Source organism: Elgaria multicarinata, chromosome 6 (genome assembly GCF_023053635.1).
Source record: "Elgaria multicarinata webbii isolate HBS135686 ecotype San Diego chromosome 6, rElgMul1.1.pri, whole genome shotgun sequence".
Taxonomy (NCBI): Eukaryota; Metazoa; Chordata; class Lepidosauria; order Squamata; family Anguidae; genus Elgaria; species Elgaria multicarinata.
In genome coordinates, this window is record NC_086176.1 from 118,636,919 (window position 1) to 118,653,283 (window position 16,365).

A 16,365-nucleotide genomic window follows, 5' to 3' on the forward strand; every position below is an offset into this window, starting at 1 on the left:
TCTCTCTAGCACATTAATTTTCTACCTGTCGGAAAGATGCTGCTTTGGAATGGAAGAGCATTCAGTCATGTGAGCCTCCATCCACCATCTAACGCGGTACAGCTCAGATGCAGGTGGACCACCTGAGTCATGTTTCCCAAGACCTCCTGCCTTCTTGGGAGGCAATAACGAGGCCTGCTAAGTAATCCACAAGGCTTTATTCAAGCAATAAACATCTCTTCCCACCTGAAGGGAGTCTAATCTCTAGGAACTTCCCCCTAGGCAAAACTATGCAAACTAAGTGAGGCAATTGTCATTTCAAGAAGAATGGAAAGCCCTTTCCCAAGAGTGTTAAACTTCAGAGACTAGTAGTGATGCAGCTTCTGCCAAGATGCCAGCCGGGCTGACTTTCGCTCACCTTCCTTTAGCTCCGCCCATTTTAGTCTGCAGCGTACTCTAGGATCGGCTAGCCTCTTCGTGCCCTCCCCCTCGGAAGAATACTGGCTCCCCACTGATTGTGTGTTGTTTACACTTGAGGAGATAAGCTCTGGAGAAGGTTCATTCCAGCTGGTGGAGAGCCCGTGAGAGCTGCCTCCCCCATTGGTATAATCTGGCCTGTTTCTGGCGCCGTCTCCTCTACTTAAGAGTCTGATTCTGATTGATCACCTGAAACAACTTCTTCCAACCCAGGGGGAGCAGGGCTAGGCATGACATTAAAATCACTCCACTGGCTGCCAATTAGTTTCTGGGCAAAGTACGAAGTGTTCATAGAATCATAGAATAGCAGAGTTGGAAGGGGCCTACAAGGCCATCGAGTCCAACCCCCTGCTCAATGCAGGAATCCACCCTAAAGCATCCCTGACAGATGGTTGTCCAGCTGCCTCTTGAAGGCCTCGAGTGTGGGAGAGCCCACAACCTCCCTAGGGAACTGATTCCATTGTCGTACTGCTCTAATAGTCAGGTCATTACCTGTTGGTCATTACCTTTAAATCCCTAAATGGTTTGGGTCCAGGTTACCTGCGGGATCGCCTTCTGCCATACAGTCCACCCCGCACACTCAGGTCCTCTGGAGAGAACTTACTTCAGTCAGCCAAAACTAGGCTGACATCAGTTTCCCAGAGGACCTTTTCTTCTGTCGCCCCTGGATTGTGGAATGGCCTGCTGGACCAGATTCGTAAAATTAACTCTCTATATGATTTTAAGGCAGCTTTGAAGACTAGCCTTTTCCAGCAGGCCTACCCAGACAATGTAAAATCAAGAGTTTTAAAAGATCTGTTGATTTCTGTACTAATGTTGTTCCCCGCCTCGATCCAAAGGGAGAGGCGGGTAAGAAATGATGATGATGATGATGATGATGATGATGATGATGATGATGACGACACTGAGAGAGAAATAGGCCTTTGTTGGCCACACATATAAGTGTTCCAATGGAAGGGGTCACATCTTGTCTGAAAGGCAGGGGAGGGACGGAGGGAGGCCGCCCCCTCCCCCTGCAACAGGGCCTTGACAGTACAGAGGTTCAGTATCCAAAAACGTGGAGGGGGTGCAGGGCAATCCAGCTGTAAAGACCCTGTTCCTACTTCCTCTTCTTCCAGTATGTTGGAAGTGTGACATTTTCTTCTCCTTGTTCTGTTGTTTTTTTCCCCAACAGAGTGATGACATCACCAAGGTGGCCAAGGCAGCCAAGATAGTGGAGCGGATGGTCAATCAGAACACCTTTGATGATATTGCCCAAGGTAATGAAATCTCGCGGGCTAGGTGACACCTCTGTGAGGCTGTGCAATCCATGCCCCTATGTTTGATTTTGAGCTTTTATTCAGGTCTCTACACGTGTACAATCCAGCCCACGCTGTTCTTTTTTTCTTAGAGGTTACTCATGAGCACTAGTGAATACAGCACAAACCAGAATTCTCCAACTTAAACAGGGTTCCGTTTTGCACTGTAATACAGTCAATGACCATAAGACCCGTAGGAATTTTGAGGTGGACAAGTTTTCTCTTCAAATGCTGTTAGGGCATGCCTGAAGGAAGGGTAAAATTTTGGGTAGACATCTGGCAAACCGGGCGTAAATTTTGTAGGATGCCATTTTGTTTTGGGCATATACGCGCAGTAGCTAATACTGAATTTCGTAATATTCTGTTCTTGTCAGTATACCTATACTAAATACGACATGTTTTTTGGATTCCTTATACAATTTCCTATTAGATAAGACTATTTTTACTCCTCTAGGACATTTGAATGTGAATATTTTGACTATTTTATTATTATTATTTATTTATTTATTTATATAGCACCATCAATGTGCATGGTGCTGTACAGAGTAAAACAGTAAATAGCAAGACCCTGCCGCATAGGCTTACATTCTAATAAAATCATAATAAAACAATAAGGAGGGGAAGAGAATGCAAACAGGCACAGGGTAGGGTAAACAGGCACAGGGTAGGGTAAACAGGCACTGGGTAGGTAAAACTAACAGTATAAAGTCAGAACAAAATCAAGTTTTAAAAGCTTTAGGAAAAAGAAAAGTTTTTAGCTGAGCTTTAAAAGCTGCGGTTGAACTTGTAGTTCTCAAATGTTCTGGAAGAGCGTTCCAGGCATAAGGGGCAGCAGAAGAAAATGGACGAAGCCGAGCAAGGGAAGTAGAGACCCTTGGGCAGGCGAGAAACATGGCATCAGAGGAGCGAAGAGCACGAGCGGGGCAATAGTGTGAGATGAGAGAGGAGAGATAGGAAGGAGCTAGACCATGAAAAGCTTTGTAGGTCAACAGGAGAAGTTTATATTGGAATCTGAAGTGAATTGGAAGCCAATGAAGAGATTTCAGAAGTGGAGTAACATGGTCAGAGCGGCGAGCCAAGAAGATGATCTTAGCAGCAGAGTGGTGGACAGAAACCAACAGACTGATGTGAGAAGAAGGAAGGCCAGTGAGAAGAAGGTTGCAGTAGTCCAACCGAGAAATAACTAATGCATGAACAAGAGTCTTGGCAGAAGAGACAGACAAAAATGATCGAATCCTGGCAATATTATACAGGAAAAAACGACAGGATTTAGCTACTGCCTCAATATGAGGAATAAAGGAGAGCGAGGAATAAAATATAAAGCCAAGACTACGAGCTTCCTTTTGACTCTGTTTTGCTAGTATTAAAACCATTTTTAAAAAAATTATCTAGTTATTTCCTGACAAAAGATATTTATATTTTGATGTACAAATATAATATAAGAGCATTTGAAGAGAAAACTTGTCCACCTCAAAATTCCTACGGGTCTTATGGTCAGTGACTGACCTACTGGGATTTAACCAAGGCCCTGTCTATATGCTGTATATATACGCTGTCGTGGCTGCACAGTTGCGCTCTGTGGTTTATATGATGCAGCTGTCAACTCAAAGCCATATCGCAAAGCTGCGCAATTTCAATGTGTCATTTCACTGCAATTTATTTATTTATTTATTTATTGCATTTTTATACCTCCCAATAGCCGAAGCTCTCTGGGCGGTTTACAGAAATTAAAACCACAAAAACCCATGCTGGGGAACATGGGTGGGAGGGTGCTGTTGCATCACGTCCTGCCTTGTTCATCCCTGGCTGATGGCTGGTGGGCCACTGTGTGAACTGGGCATGTCTAGCCTGGAGAAGAGAAGATGGAGGGGAGACATGATAGCACTCTTCAAATACTTAAAAGGTTGTCACACAGAGGAGGGCCAGGATCTCTTCTCGATCCTCCCAGAGTGCAGGACACAGAACGGGCTCAAGTGACAGGAAGCCAGATTCCAGCTGGACATCAGGAAAAACTTCCTGACTGTTAGAGCAGTATGACAATGGAACCAGTGACCTAGGGAGGTTGTGGGCTCTCCCACACTAGAGGCCTTCAAGAGGCAGCTGGACAACCCTCTGTCAGGGATGCTTTAGGGTGGATTCCTGCAGTGAGCAGGGGGTTGGACTCGATGGCCTTGTAGGCCCCTTCCAACTCTGCTATTCTATGATTTTATGATTCTATGAACAGAGTGCTGGACTAGAAGGACCCTTGGTCTGATCCAGCCTCAGGGCTATTCTTACGTTCTTATCCCGCTCCTGTTTACTCCAAGCTTCCTTCATTCCAGCAGTACAATTTAGGGTGTGGGGGTACTTGGAGTCATTTTATTGTGGCTGCACTAAATCCTGATGGTGTGTTTCTCTATTTTTTTCTTTGTCTGTCTGTCTGTCTGTCTAAAATGATGCACACTTGAGTAGAATATTAAAGTGAAAACTGGCACTCATCATTGATTACCTTTGCCATGCCCCACGCAGGCAAAGCCCCCCATTCTGAATGTCTTTCTTTCCCTGCGCTAGACTTTAAATACTACGAAGATACCTCTGACGAATACAGAGACAACCTGGGGACCCTCCTACCCTTGTGGAAGTTTCAGTACGATAAAGCCAAGAGGCTGGCAGTCACTGCCCTCTGCTGGTGAGTATATGCCTTGCATCTTTTCGTCGTAGGGGAGATGGGTGAATCATTTAGTGCAGTGGTTCCCAATTAGCTAAGTGCTGCGGACCCCTTGTTTTTTAAATGCCAAGCCACGGACCTCCTACTTTTGAAAAAAATTGTTATCTCTATGGTAGTTACCTGTGCAAAGCAATTTTTTTGGAGAAAATAAGGGGTAGCCCCTAATAAGCAAAGGATTTTAGGTAAACTGAAAAAACAGACCATAAAATTTGTGATATTACCATGCAAAATTGACAATGATTTAGTTAGGAATATAAAGACAAATTTAATTTTACTTACATCTAGTTTACAATTGAATAAATTATGACCTGTCTAGCAGCTACTAAACCTGAATGTGATGGGAGAAATCATGCCTCTTTTTGTCCCGAACAATCCCTTCCACGTCCAGTTCAGTATTTCCTAACTTTAATCTCAAATCTGGATCAACATCGAGCCGATTTCTATGCTTGTTCTTCATATAACAAAATGTCGAAAATGTTTGTTCCCAAAGATATGTGGAACAAAAGGGAACTAGATGTTTCAAAGCTTTTTCACCTAACTTCTTATAATCAGGAAAAACCGTCACCCAGAATAGGTCCCGTCTATATTCTTTGAAAAATGATTTCAATGAACCATCACAAGCCACGTCAACAAGTGCATCTTGCTCTTCCACAGATAGGATTGTTAGTTGTACATCACCACATTCAAAAGGATTCCTTCTCCATGAGTTTTCAGGATTAGGTGCAGGGAAGTAATCCCTGAAGCTAGTCGCAGGTGCTCAGTGATGTTATATTTTACTTCTGGTAGGAATTCGTCGTCAGTGGACTCCAGAAATGAATGGTGAATATGTGAATGGTGCCACGGACCCCCTGGGTGGGTTACACGGACCCCCTGGGGTCCACGGACCACCAATTGGGAACCATTGATTTAGTGCACGATTTGATATCGCTCCAGCCACTTTTGGGTGTGGGGATTTAGATCATATTCTGAGCACAAGCGGATAACAGAAAATTGTGTATATTACTTAGTAAAATTAAGTCCTTTGGTTTACACTTAAAATACTCACTCTACAGGTGCAATGAAATTCTAAAATTTATGCCTTTGCTCAGACTCCTGAAAATAAAAATCTGCCCATTGCAATATGTAAATGTAATCCCTTGATTAATCAATGCAGATATTTATATAAAATCCAATTAGTTGTCTAGCAGATGTCTTGGCAATAAATACATAAATGTTCAGTTGGTCCATAGAACGATTTAGTATGAGCTCAGTTTTCCTTACGTTTGAAAAGCATGAGACGGATAATAGTAGAGATCTTCCAGAACTGTACCTATTCATCTCACACCTTTCCCTCCACCCCCCTTGTCCCCAGTGAAAAAGGGCCCCATTTTCAAAAAGGAAGGAAGCACAACATTGCGATCTCTGATCCTTCTGACAGCTCCACCTTAGAGCCATGGGGTTCTCCCCAAGTGGACACACATGCAGCGAAAGAGAGTATTGGCAGGGATTCTTGGTGTTTTACATAAAGCTTGGTTGACTTTATTCAAAACATTTCCCCTGTAATGAAGACACTAACCCCCATGGTATGTGTTGTCGTGTTGTGCGAACCCAGCCGCACTAACAGGCCACTGTTGTCTGTATTATTTAAAGCATGGGTTGTCATTAGGTGTGATGGACAGAGATAGTCTAGCTACAGTTATCCATGCTCTGATAACCTCTCGTTTGGATTACTGCAATGTGTTATATGTGGGGCTGCCTTTGAAAAACGGTCTGGAAACTTCAACTGGTACAAAACAGGGCAGCACGTTTACTAACAGGGACTGGCCGGCGAGACCACATCACGCCAGTCCTTTTCCAGCTTCATTGGCTGCCAGTCCAAGTCTGGGCCCGATTCAAAGTGCTGGTATTAACATTTAAAGCCCTAAACAGCTTGGGGCCAGGTTATCTGAAGGAACGCCTCCTCCCATATGTACCTGCCCGCACCCTAAGGTCATTCTCAGGGGGTCCTTCTCTGTGAGCCCCTGCCAAAGGAAGTGAGGCAGGTGGCTACCAGGAGGAGGGCCTTCTCTGCTGTGGCACCCTGGCTGTGGAATGAGCTCCCTAAGGAGGTTCGCTTGGCACCTACATTATATGCTTTTAGACGCCAGGTGAAGACCTTTTTATTCTCTCAGCATTTTAACAGTCTATAAATAAATTTTAACTTGGTGTTTTAAATTTGTAATTTTGCATTGCTGTTTTTATCAGGTTGAGCTTTTATATTGTATTTTATATTATGGTTTCATACTGTTTTTGCTTTGAATGTTTTTAATTTTTGTGAAACGCCGAGAGAGCTCCAGCTATTGGGCGGTATAGAAATGTAATAAATAAATCAATTAATTAATAAACCCAGAGCCATGGATTGTTCATGGGTTGTTTCACTAGGCTACAGAGGTGGCAGACAAGCGTTGAAAAAAGAACCAGCCAATCTAGTACTACAGTACTAATTCCAGTACAACAGTGCTGCAAAAGTGTTTGGGATACAGGGAGAGAGGTGGGAAGGAGTAGGGAAAGAAACAAGCCAGGGATAGAGAACACAAACCATGGTTTGTTTGATCATCTGCTAGACAACAGATGATTGCATGTTGCAAACATCTGCCAGACAACATGTTGCCGGGCAACAAACCACAGGTTAATGTTATGTGTGAACCAGGACAATGGATAGTTTCCTATGTTACTGGCACTAAGGCATATTCATGTTTGGAGTACATAAATGAGATTTACTATTTTTAAAAAAATCACCCAATAGTTAAATTAGTTAATTCTATTGTGTACTTTTATAGTTGTATGCTCTTCTATGGATGCATTTGTCATGGCCTTCGGCTAGCACAATAAACTTATGATGAAACTTATGATGATAAATTAGTTAATTAGTTCTGGTTACATATTAAAAAGACATGCATGAGTTCGCAGGAAACTATCAACTTAAGGAAAAATAATTAGCAAATGCTCTTGATTGATAAGCATACTCCTGAGCAAGAAACACCCCCTCCCCGACAAGAGAAGGGCTGTGGCTCAGTGGAGCCCCTGTTTTGCCTGCAGAAGCCCCCCCCCCCGGTTCAACCCCCAGCAGCATCTCCATGTAGGGTTAGGAAAGAATCCTCCCTGGGGAGCTATTGCTGCCGGTCAGTGGCTCTGTTCTCAACAATGGTTTTAGAACTCCACGGTGGAGTTGTTGCACCACCGTTGAGAAATGTGTTGTCTGGCAGGGAAACTCCACCCCATGATGGAGGTTGTTTTGGGTTGAAAAATACTCCACCCTGAATATCCACACCATGCAGATGAGAGTTCCTGCCCAACTGTTGTGTTCCGTGTTGTCTGGAGGGCTCCGTGGAGTTTCTTGCTGCATTGAGTGGCGTTTCCCTGGCTAGAGCGGCCGAAGGAGGAAGTGCCGCTCTAGGAGAGCTGCTGGGGTTGTTTTTTCACAGCAAAGGCTGAAGGGATAGCATCGGGGGGGGGGGAGGAGGGAGGGCAGAGGAACTGTCAATCAAACGCTATGTTGAGTTTTACTCGACTCCACGGGAGCCCACATTCACACAGCAGTGGAGTTGGAACACGTTGTGTGGTGAGAACCTCCTAAAAACTCCACCGTTGAGTGGAGTTTTCACACTGCGTGGAGAAAAGTGTTGTGTGAACTGAGCCAGTGTCAACAGTGCTGGGCTAGATGGACCACGGCTCTTTCTATAGTCCTCTCCACAAATCATGATGACCAAATAATCTTTAAATCAAAATGCACTCCAAATGTTGGGAAGCATTTTACCTGATTAGTCCCGATTAATTCTATCAATAGGGATGCCTGAATTTAATGGTCGTCCAGGAAATGTCCCCATTTTTTAGCCAGGATGCCAGTGTTCATCTTCTTTAGAGACATGGTAATGTCTTATACCAGGTTAAATGATTCATCCATCTAGCCTTGCTTTGACTATTCTGATGCTACGTTGCCCCACAGAATCTGTGGCAGAAGGTTTTTCACATCATCTTCTATTAAATCCTTTTCAATGGTAGATGCCAGAGATTAAACCATCTGTGTGCAAAACAGGCACCACTGAGCATTGGTCCTTTTTATAGCAGACGATGCCTCCATCTCAAAGCAAACTTTGATCATAACACACCGTATACCTTGTGAGGTGAACGAGCTCCCAGCTTCGAGCATCCTATAAGCCAGTGGTTCTCAACCTGGGGCACTCCAGATGTGTTGGACTGCATCTCCCAGAATGCCCCAGCCAGCAGAGCTGGCTGGGGCATTCTGGGAGTTGTAGTCCAACACATCTGGAGCGCCCCAGGTTGAGAAAGGCTGCTATAAGCCCTTCTGACAGACAAAGCTAGATACTTTGGAGAGCGAAATCAGGAAGTGATTCAGGCCTCTAATATCAAATAACATATTGAAAGTGATAAAGGGATATAAATCTGGATCAGTGCTCCACATGCATAAATACTGAGTGAAGGTCATCAAACTGAAGCATTTGAGAGGAATTTTCCAAAGTGCCTGAGTTATGAGCACAAGGGCCATGTTGAAACACTGGTCATCAGAAAAAACTTCCTGACTGTTAGAGCAGTACGACAATGGAACCAGTTACCTAGGGAGGTTGTGGCCTCTCCCACACTAGAGGCCTTCAAGAGGCAGCTGGACAGCCATTTATTTATTTATTTATTATTTATTTAGAATATTTATATACCGCTCCACATTGAAAAATTTCAGAGCGGTGTACAAGGTAAAATGAAAATAAAAACAGAATAAATACAGTTAAAAACATATCTGTCAGGTATGCTTTAAGGTGGATTCCTGCATTGAGCAGGGGGTTGGACTCGATGGCCTTATAGGCCCCTTTCAACTCTGCTGTTCTATGATTCTAAGAGGCAGCTGGACAACCATCTGTCAGGGATGCTTTAAGGTGGATTCCTGCATTGAGCAGGGGGTTGGACTCGATGGCCTTATAGGCCCCTTCCAACTCTACGATTCTATGATTCACTGGTTTGTGTATGCATGGCTGCTGGTGTGTAGAGTTGTCCAGGCCTGCAGTCCTCATTCACCTCCCCCACCCCCACCCCCCCCGCCGCCCCGAGATCCTTTCGTGGCCATAATATAAGTATTTGAAGCAAAAACTGCTGTTGTGAAATGCTATGCATTACAGTCAGATTACTGAGATGGCTGTATACTTCTCTTTCCTACAGGAACCCCAAATACAAGGACTTGTTTATCGTGGGACATGGATCTTGTAAGTTTGGTCGGAAATAAGGTTATTGAGATTCCTCGTAGTTGCTGTTATAAGGAAAGCTTTTCAAATGTGGTGCCTGGCAAGGCAAATGGGCTTCCTCTGGGACCAAACGTGCCCGTTCTTTACACGGTGGTCATCTCACACTTTCCCTCTCTGCACCTGCTATTGGGGCTGCATATTCTTGTTGTTATCTGAACATAAGAACGTAAGAACATAGGAAGTGCCCTGATGCTGGATCAGACTGAGGGTCCATCTAGTCCAGCACTCTGTTCACACAGGGGCCAACAAAGCAGAACTTGAGTGCAACAGCACCCTCCCGCCCATGGCATCAGCTTTTGTGGACACTGTCCACTGCATTAGATGAATGTTGAAGCGGACAGTGTTTTGCATCTCATGAAGTGGACAGTGCCCACAAAAGCTAATGCCAGAATAAGTGTTGGTCTTTAAGGTTCCACACGACTCTTCGTCGGTTTTGCTGCAATAGACTTAACGCAGCCATCCCTCTGGAAAAGATTTTCTCAAGGCAGCATGCAAGAAATTAAAATCAAAATCAAAATCAGTGAAACCCACATCAACAATACAGCTAATAAGCAAAGTAAACAACAAAGACAATAACAAATTAAAAGAGCAGTACGCAAACAAGAAAATCACATCATTTAGCTAGCCATTCTACCATTAGATCTAAAAACAGAACACTAAGAACAACGTCAGTAAAAACATCACCTAGACGTTTAAGTACAGCAGTCTGAAACAAAAAGGGTTTTATCCAAATCAGCCCGGAGATGATGAAAGCATAATGTATCAGCAGCAGAATGCTACCAAGGGAAGTAGCCATTGCAGAGTTAGGACATTTGGGAAATAAAAGACGTAGGATAACTAACAGTACAGGAAAGAGTGACAAACCCCATTGCTCTCAAACCAGATATAAGCACATTGAGTATTGCCTGGTATTGGAAGTCAACAACCAATCGAGCAGCTCTGATATTACGGCACACAATAGGGCAGCCTTCCTCAACCTGGGGCGCTCCAGATGTGTTGGACTACAACTCCCAGAATGCCCCAGCCTGGAGATGCAGTCCAACACATCTGGAGCACCCCAGGTTGAGGAAGGCTGCAATAGGGCCACATAATAAAACCAAGCATAAGAACATAAGAAGAGCCCTGCTGGATCAGACTGAGGGTCTATCTAGTCCAGCACTCTGTTCACAAGCAGCTGTCAACCAGGGACCAGCAAAGCAGGACATGGTGCAACAGCACCCTCCCACCCATGTTCCCCAGCAACTGGTGCACACAGGCTTACTGCCTCGAATCCTGGAGACAGCACACAACTATCAGGGCTAGTAGCCATGGATAGCCTTCACCTCCAGGAATTGATCCAACCCCCTTTTAAAGCCATCCAAACGGGTGGCCATCACTACATCTTGTGGTAGTGAGTTCCAGAGTTTAACTCTGTGCTGTGTGAAGAAGGACTTCTTTTTATGTGTCCTGAATCTCCCACCAATCAGCTTCATGGGGTGACCCCATTGGGTTCTAGTATTTTGAGAAAGGGAGAAAAATGTCTCCCTCTCCACACTGTACGTGATTTTGTACAGCTCTATCTGCCTCTAGGCTTCGGGAGGGGAGGGCCAATTCATATAGAAATGAAATGAAATAAATAAATAAAATAAATATCCAAATAGTGCTGTGCTTTCTGCGCTTTTCCTTTGCTGAGCCAGCTGCGCTCGCTGTTGGCAATATCGATTGTTGCATTGCTACCTGACCTTAAGTTACAGCCAATCCCAGGGAGGCGTGGAACAGGCCTTTGCCTCTGGTCTGCCCCCCAGCGCAGCTGCCTGGTGTAACGTGCCCACACCGTGGCACTGACGAGGCTCTGGAGTCTAGTTTGTTCTGTTTCCTCCTCATGCTGCTAAAAAATATCAAACTCAAAAGTCAAAGTAACTTCATGCTGCCCTTGTACTTTGTTAGTTCTGCCTAAACCTTTCCAGCTCTCTCAAGAGAAACTGCTTTATTTTCATTCTAATCAGTGGCATTCTGTCTTGTCGTTGGTAGCCATGCGCATCCACATTTTGCTCCTGGACACTTATTCCAGCTGGAGTATCACGGGGCATGGAAAGATTAAGCACTTGACATGTAAAGATTGTTCCACCAATGCTACCACCTACAACTTTCTGGCTTCCATTGATAAGCTCCAGGTCCATCCCATCTATGGAACGAATGACCAAGAACCAGAGCTCAAGGTCTTATAGGGTGTATGTGTCTTTCTAATTCCATTTTCTCTTGATCATGTAATTTCTCACTGGGTGAGGAACTGAGCTGCTGCTCCTCTTTCTCCCCCTCTTTCTCCTCCTCTTTCTCCTCCTCTTCTTCATCGAATTATACATCACTTTTCTGGGTAAAAACCATCACAACTTTCAACCCAAACTGAAGAGTCAGCAGGATGGTTTCTCTCTCTCTCTCTCTCTCTCTCTCTGCTCCATGGGATAGAAGTGTTATTGAGTAGGACTCAGCTCAATACTTCAGAAAGTTCTGCCATAGTTATCATAGAATCATAGAATAGCAGAGTTGGAAGGGGCCTACAAGGCCATCGAGTCCAACCCCCTGCTCAATGCAGGAATCCACCCTAAAGCATCCCCGACAGATGGTTGTCCAGAGCCCACCAGCTCCCTAGGTAACTGATTCCATTGTCGCACTGCTCTAACAGTCAGGAAGTTTTTCCTGATGTCCAGCTGGAATCTGGCTTCCTTTAACTTGAGTCCGTTATTCCGTGTCCTGCACTCTGGGAGGATCGAGAAGAGATCCTGGCCCTCCTCTGTGTGACAACCTTTTAAGTATTTGAAGAGTGCTATCATGTCTCCCCTCCATCTTCTCTTCTCCAGGCTAAACATGCCCAGTTCTTTCAGTCTCTCTTCATAGGGCTTTGTTTCCAGACCCCTGATCATCCTGGTTGCCCTCCTCTGAACACGCTCCAGCTTGTCTGCATCTTTCTTGAATTGTGGAGCCCAGAACTGGACGCAATACTCTAGATGAGGCCTAACCAGGGCCGAATAGAGAGGAACCAGTACCTCACGTGATTTGAAAGCTATGCTTCTATTAATGCAGCCCAAAATAGCATTTGCCTTTCTTGCAGCCATATCGCACTGTTGACTCATAATCAGCTTGCGATCTACAACAATTCCTTCTCGTTTGTAGTGTTGCTGAGCCAAGTATCCCCCATCTTGTAACTGTGCCTTTGGTTTCTATTTCCCAAATGTAGAACTTGGCATTTATCCCTATTAAATTTCATCCTGTTGTTTTCAGCCCAGCACTCCAGCCTATCAAGATCACTTTGAAGTTTGTTTCTGTCTTCCAGGGTGTTAGCTATCCCACCCAATTTTGTGTCATCTGCAAATTTGATCAGCGTTCCCTGCACCTCCTCGTCCAACTCATTAATAAAAATGTTGAAGAGCACTGGGCCCAGGACTGAGCCCTGCGGCACCCCACTCGTTGCCTCTCCCCAGTTTGAGAAGGTTCCATTGATAAGTACTCTTTGAGTCCGATTCTGTAGCCAATTGTGAATCCACCTAATAGTTGTTCCATCTAGCCCACTTTTAGCTAGTTTGTTAATCTAGCTAAAATCATTCATATGGCTTTAAGATCACTCTCACTGTGGTCCCATTTCAGAGATGAGACACTCAGACAAAAGGTGAGCAAAGTTTTCTGTACCAGCGTTCCTTATACAAATCCATCAGCATCCGCCAAACTACTCTGTCCGGCTTGGAGTTTTTTCTATTTAAGAAAAAGCATTCACTTCTACTTCAGAAGGCAAATACATAAAGCAGGTAACTGCTGAAGTCTTGGTTGACAACAGCAGCTTTAATCTGATGGCCACTTGGCTGTGTGTTGAGCTGTTTTTGAACTGCACTGGATATTGGGCCGGGCGTAACTTCTCTTTGTGTTGTGTGGAGCAGCCGTGAGTTGCCCGCAAGGGGAAAGGGGAGGCATTCCCCGTTGACAGAAATTCTGGCCTGGTGATGTAAAGCCGTCCCCATGAGCGCAATCATTAGAGCAGGCTGGAAACTCTCCTGCCTGATTGCTCAGGGTCACAAATTAGCCTCTGTAAATCAGACTTAACCAATGTGCCAATGTAATCCCCTGTACTAATACATTTCCTAAACGGAAAACATGGCTAGGCGCGGTGGCGCTACGTGTTAAAACGGATGGCCCGAATTAGACGGTGCGGCCCTCGGACAAATATAGCACACGGAGAATAATGGTTGGAGCGTGTCATTAATCCTAGCCGGCAGCTTGATTGCCGTTTTAGTCATTTAAGTTCTCCGATATTTTGCTTAATTTCTTCCGGGCCAACCTGTATATCAATTTCATTTTTAATTGGCCAATAATGTAGTCCCAACCCATGGCATTTTTTTTTAAACAGTAGGAGAATAACTATAAAGGATGTGAGGAAGCAGAAGTGCAGCGAATCCCAAGGGAGGGGCTTTGACAGGGATTAGCAGCCTCCAGTGGTTGCAGATTTCGCTGTGGATGCCTGACTTCCTGCCACCGAGGAGGAGGAGCAGCAGCAGCCACAGCAACCGCTGCCACCAGCCGCCACTTCCTCGGTGGCGTTAAGGATCACTGTGGTCTAAATGTGTGGCAGCAGCTATGTCTCTGCCTCTTCTCCCATCCATCATACACAGGGTTGCCATATGTCCCGGAAAACCAGGAATGTCCCGATTTCCAGGAGATTCTGAAATGTCCTGACCGGCTGGGCAAGAATTCCAGATTCCTGGTCCAGCTGGCCAGAGAAATTCTGACCTCCAAAATGGTGCCTTGAGCCTGCTCAGTGGAGCAGCAGCAGCAGAGAAAAAGACGCATCTATTTGGTGCCTTTTCCAGAGCCTCACCGCTCCTCCACAGGCTCACCTGAGTCACTCACCGTGGCTCACCTTATTCCGCCTGCACCTGCGTAGAAGAGGAACAACCGCGAGGAAAGGCGCACGTGCTCTGCTCAGGCTACCTGAGTCCCAGGCCAGGCAAAGGAGTTTGGTGAGCTTGGCTGGTTGTGGTCAGGCCTTTAGGGTAAGCGCGGGGCGGAGCTGCTGGGTTATTTGTGGGGGAAGAAAGAGAGTTTTGTGGGGGACAGGAGTGAGTGGGGGATGAGGGGGTGAAGGAGAGGAAAGGAGAGAGGGGAGAAAGGAAAGAAGTCACTCCCCCCAAAAATCGCCCTTCAAAAATCCATCTCCTTGGATTTGGGTTGCAAGCCTCAAATCTTGGAAGTCAGTTGCAGTGAATTTCAGATGTCTGGTTTTACAGTTGTTGATGTTTTAATTGAAAAATTGGGCTTTGCAAAAATTGGGCTTTCCCTAAACCTTTATATATTGCACAGTTGTTGTTGTTGTTTTTAAATCCTACCTACCCCCCCCCCAAAAAAAATTGTCCCGATTTTGTGGATTCAAAATATGGCAATCCTAATCATACAGAGAGGAAGAGGAGGAGGAGGAGGAGTCAGCATTGTGGGTGCTGCTGCTAAGCCCAGAGGGGCGGGGTGCACTCAAGACCCCCCCAATCCTCTCAGCTCAAGTGGGCAAGCTAGGAGTGACAGTGGCAAGGAGCAGCTGCTGCCACGCTCTCTCTGGCCCACTCCTCTCCCTGCAGTGGCGTTTTTCCAAAGCCGTTCTTGAGCCTTCAGCATCTTCACAGGACAGTAGGGAAGATTTGAGAATACGCCCCAAAGTGTGTGCTCTCTGTTTTTCTGCAGTATCTCCATAGGCTTACAGCCTCCAGATAACTCCAGCAGGAAGCTAGAAAACAGCACAGTGTCAGTGCCTGCTTGAGTTCTACAGCAAGGGGGCCACCACACTGAAGGCTCTTCTCCGGGTGTACTCCAATTGGGCCTTAGGCCCCTGTGGAACCACCAGAAGCATGCCCTCTGACGGTCTCAGTGATCGGGCAGGTTGGGAAAGGAGAAGGCGTTCTTTCAGATATCCTGGTTCCAAGTTGTTGTTTTTAATTTATTGTGAATATCAACAAAACAGAACCCAAGAAAAGCCAGGAAGCTGGGCCTGCTGCCCAAACTTTCCACCCAAGTGCCATAAGGTCAAGCAGAAAAGTTAAAGGCCCTTTCTTTATTGCAGGCGTAGGGGACATTTTTCCCCCCTCTGTCAAGGGCCATTGGCTTACAATTTTTTTAAAATTAAAACCCACATTGGCCACGCTGGCTGGGTATGATGGGACCTGTAGTCCAACACATCCGGAGGACACCAGGTTGGGAAAGGCTAACGTGTATAAGTGCGCTGGTTTTCACAGAGGGAGGCTCCTGTCACTTGAGCAGTAGCTGCAAATCGCATCACGCTGCACGCAGGAGTTGGCAGCTCACAAAGCCTTTTACCACTTGATGGCACTGTTAAATATTTAGTGAGCAGCAAGATAGGGAAGAAAAGGGTTTGTTTGTTTTTAAAAGAAAATCCTTGTAAAATGATAACTTGTCCAGCAGGTAGTAAGTGCTAAACTGACGCTCTCAATTCTCTAATGAAAAGAGGATGAAAATGCATGTGCCCCAATTCACTGCATTGTCCTCAGTTACTGCTGTTGGATGTGTGATCATGTGAGCTACTATTCATCTAGTCGTACTTTCAAATGTATGCTTATGTCTTTTCAGTAGAAGGAGGCAGATTAGTATGACCTGACGATATATG

General features: G+C 45.3%; 1 protein-coding gene across 1 annotated transcript in view; it reads left to right on the forward strand.

Moving 5' to 3' along the window:
- Positions 1 to 16,365, forward strand: part of DNAI1 (dynein axonemal intermediate chain 1) — a 211,084-nt gene that overhangs the window by 54,152 nt on the left and 140,567 nt on the right. The window contains exons 10-12 of the mRNA XM_063128314.1: positions 1,631 to 1,715; positions 4,305 to 4,422; positions 9,649 to 9,692. Of these exons, the coding sequence (XP_062984384.1) occupies positions 1,631 to 1,715; positions 4,305 to 4,422; positions 9,649 to 9,692 (247 nt within the window). The remainder of the gene's footprint in view (positions 1 to 1,630; positions 1,716 to 4,304; positions 4,423 to 9,648; positions 9,693 to 16,365) is intronic.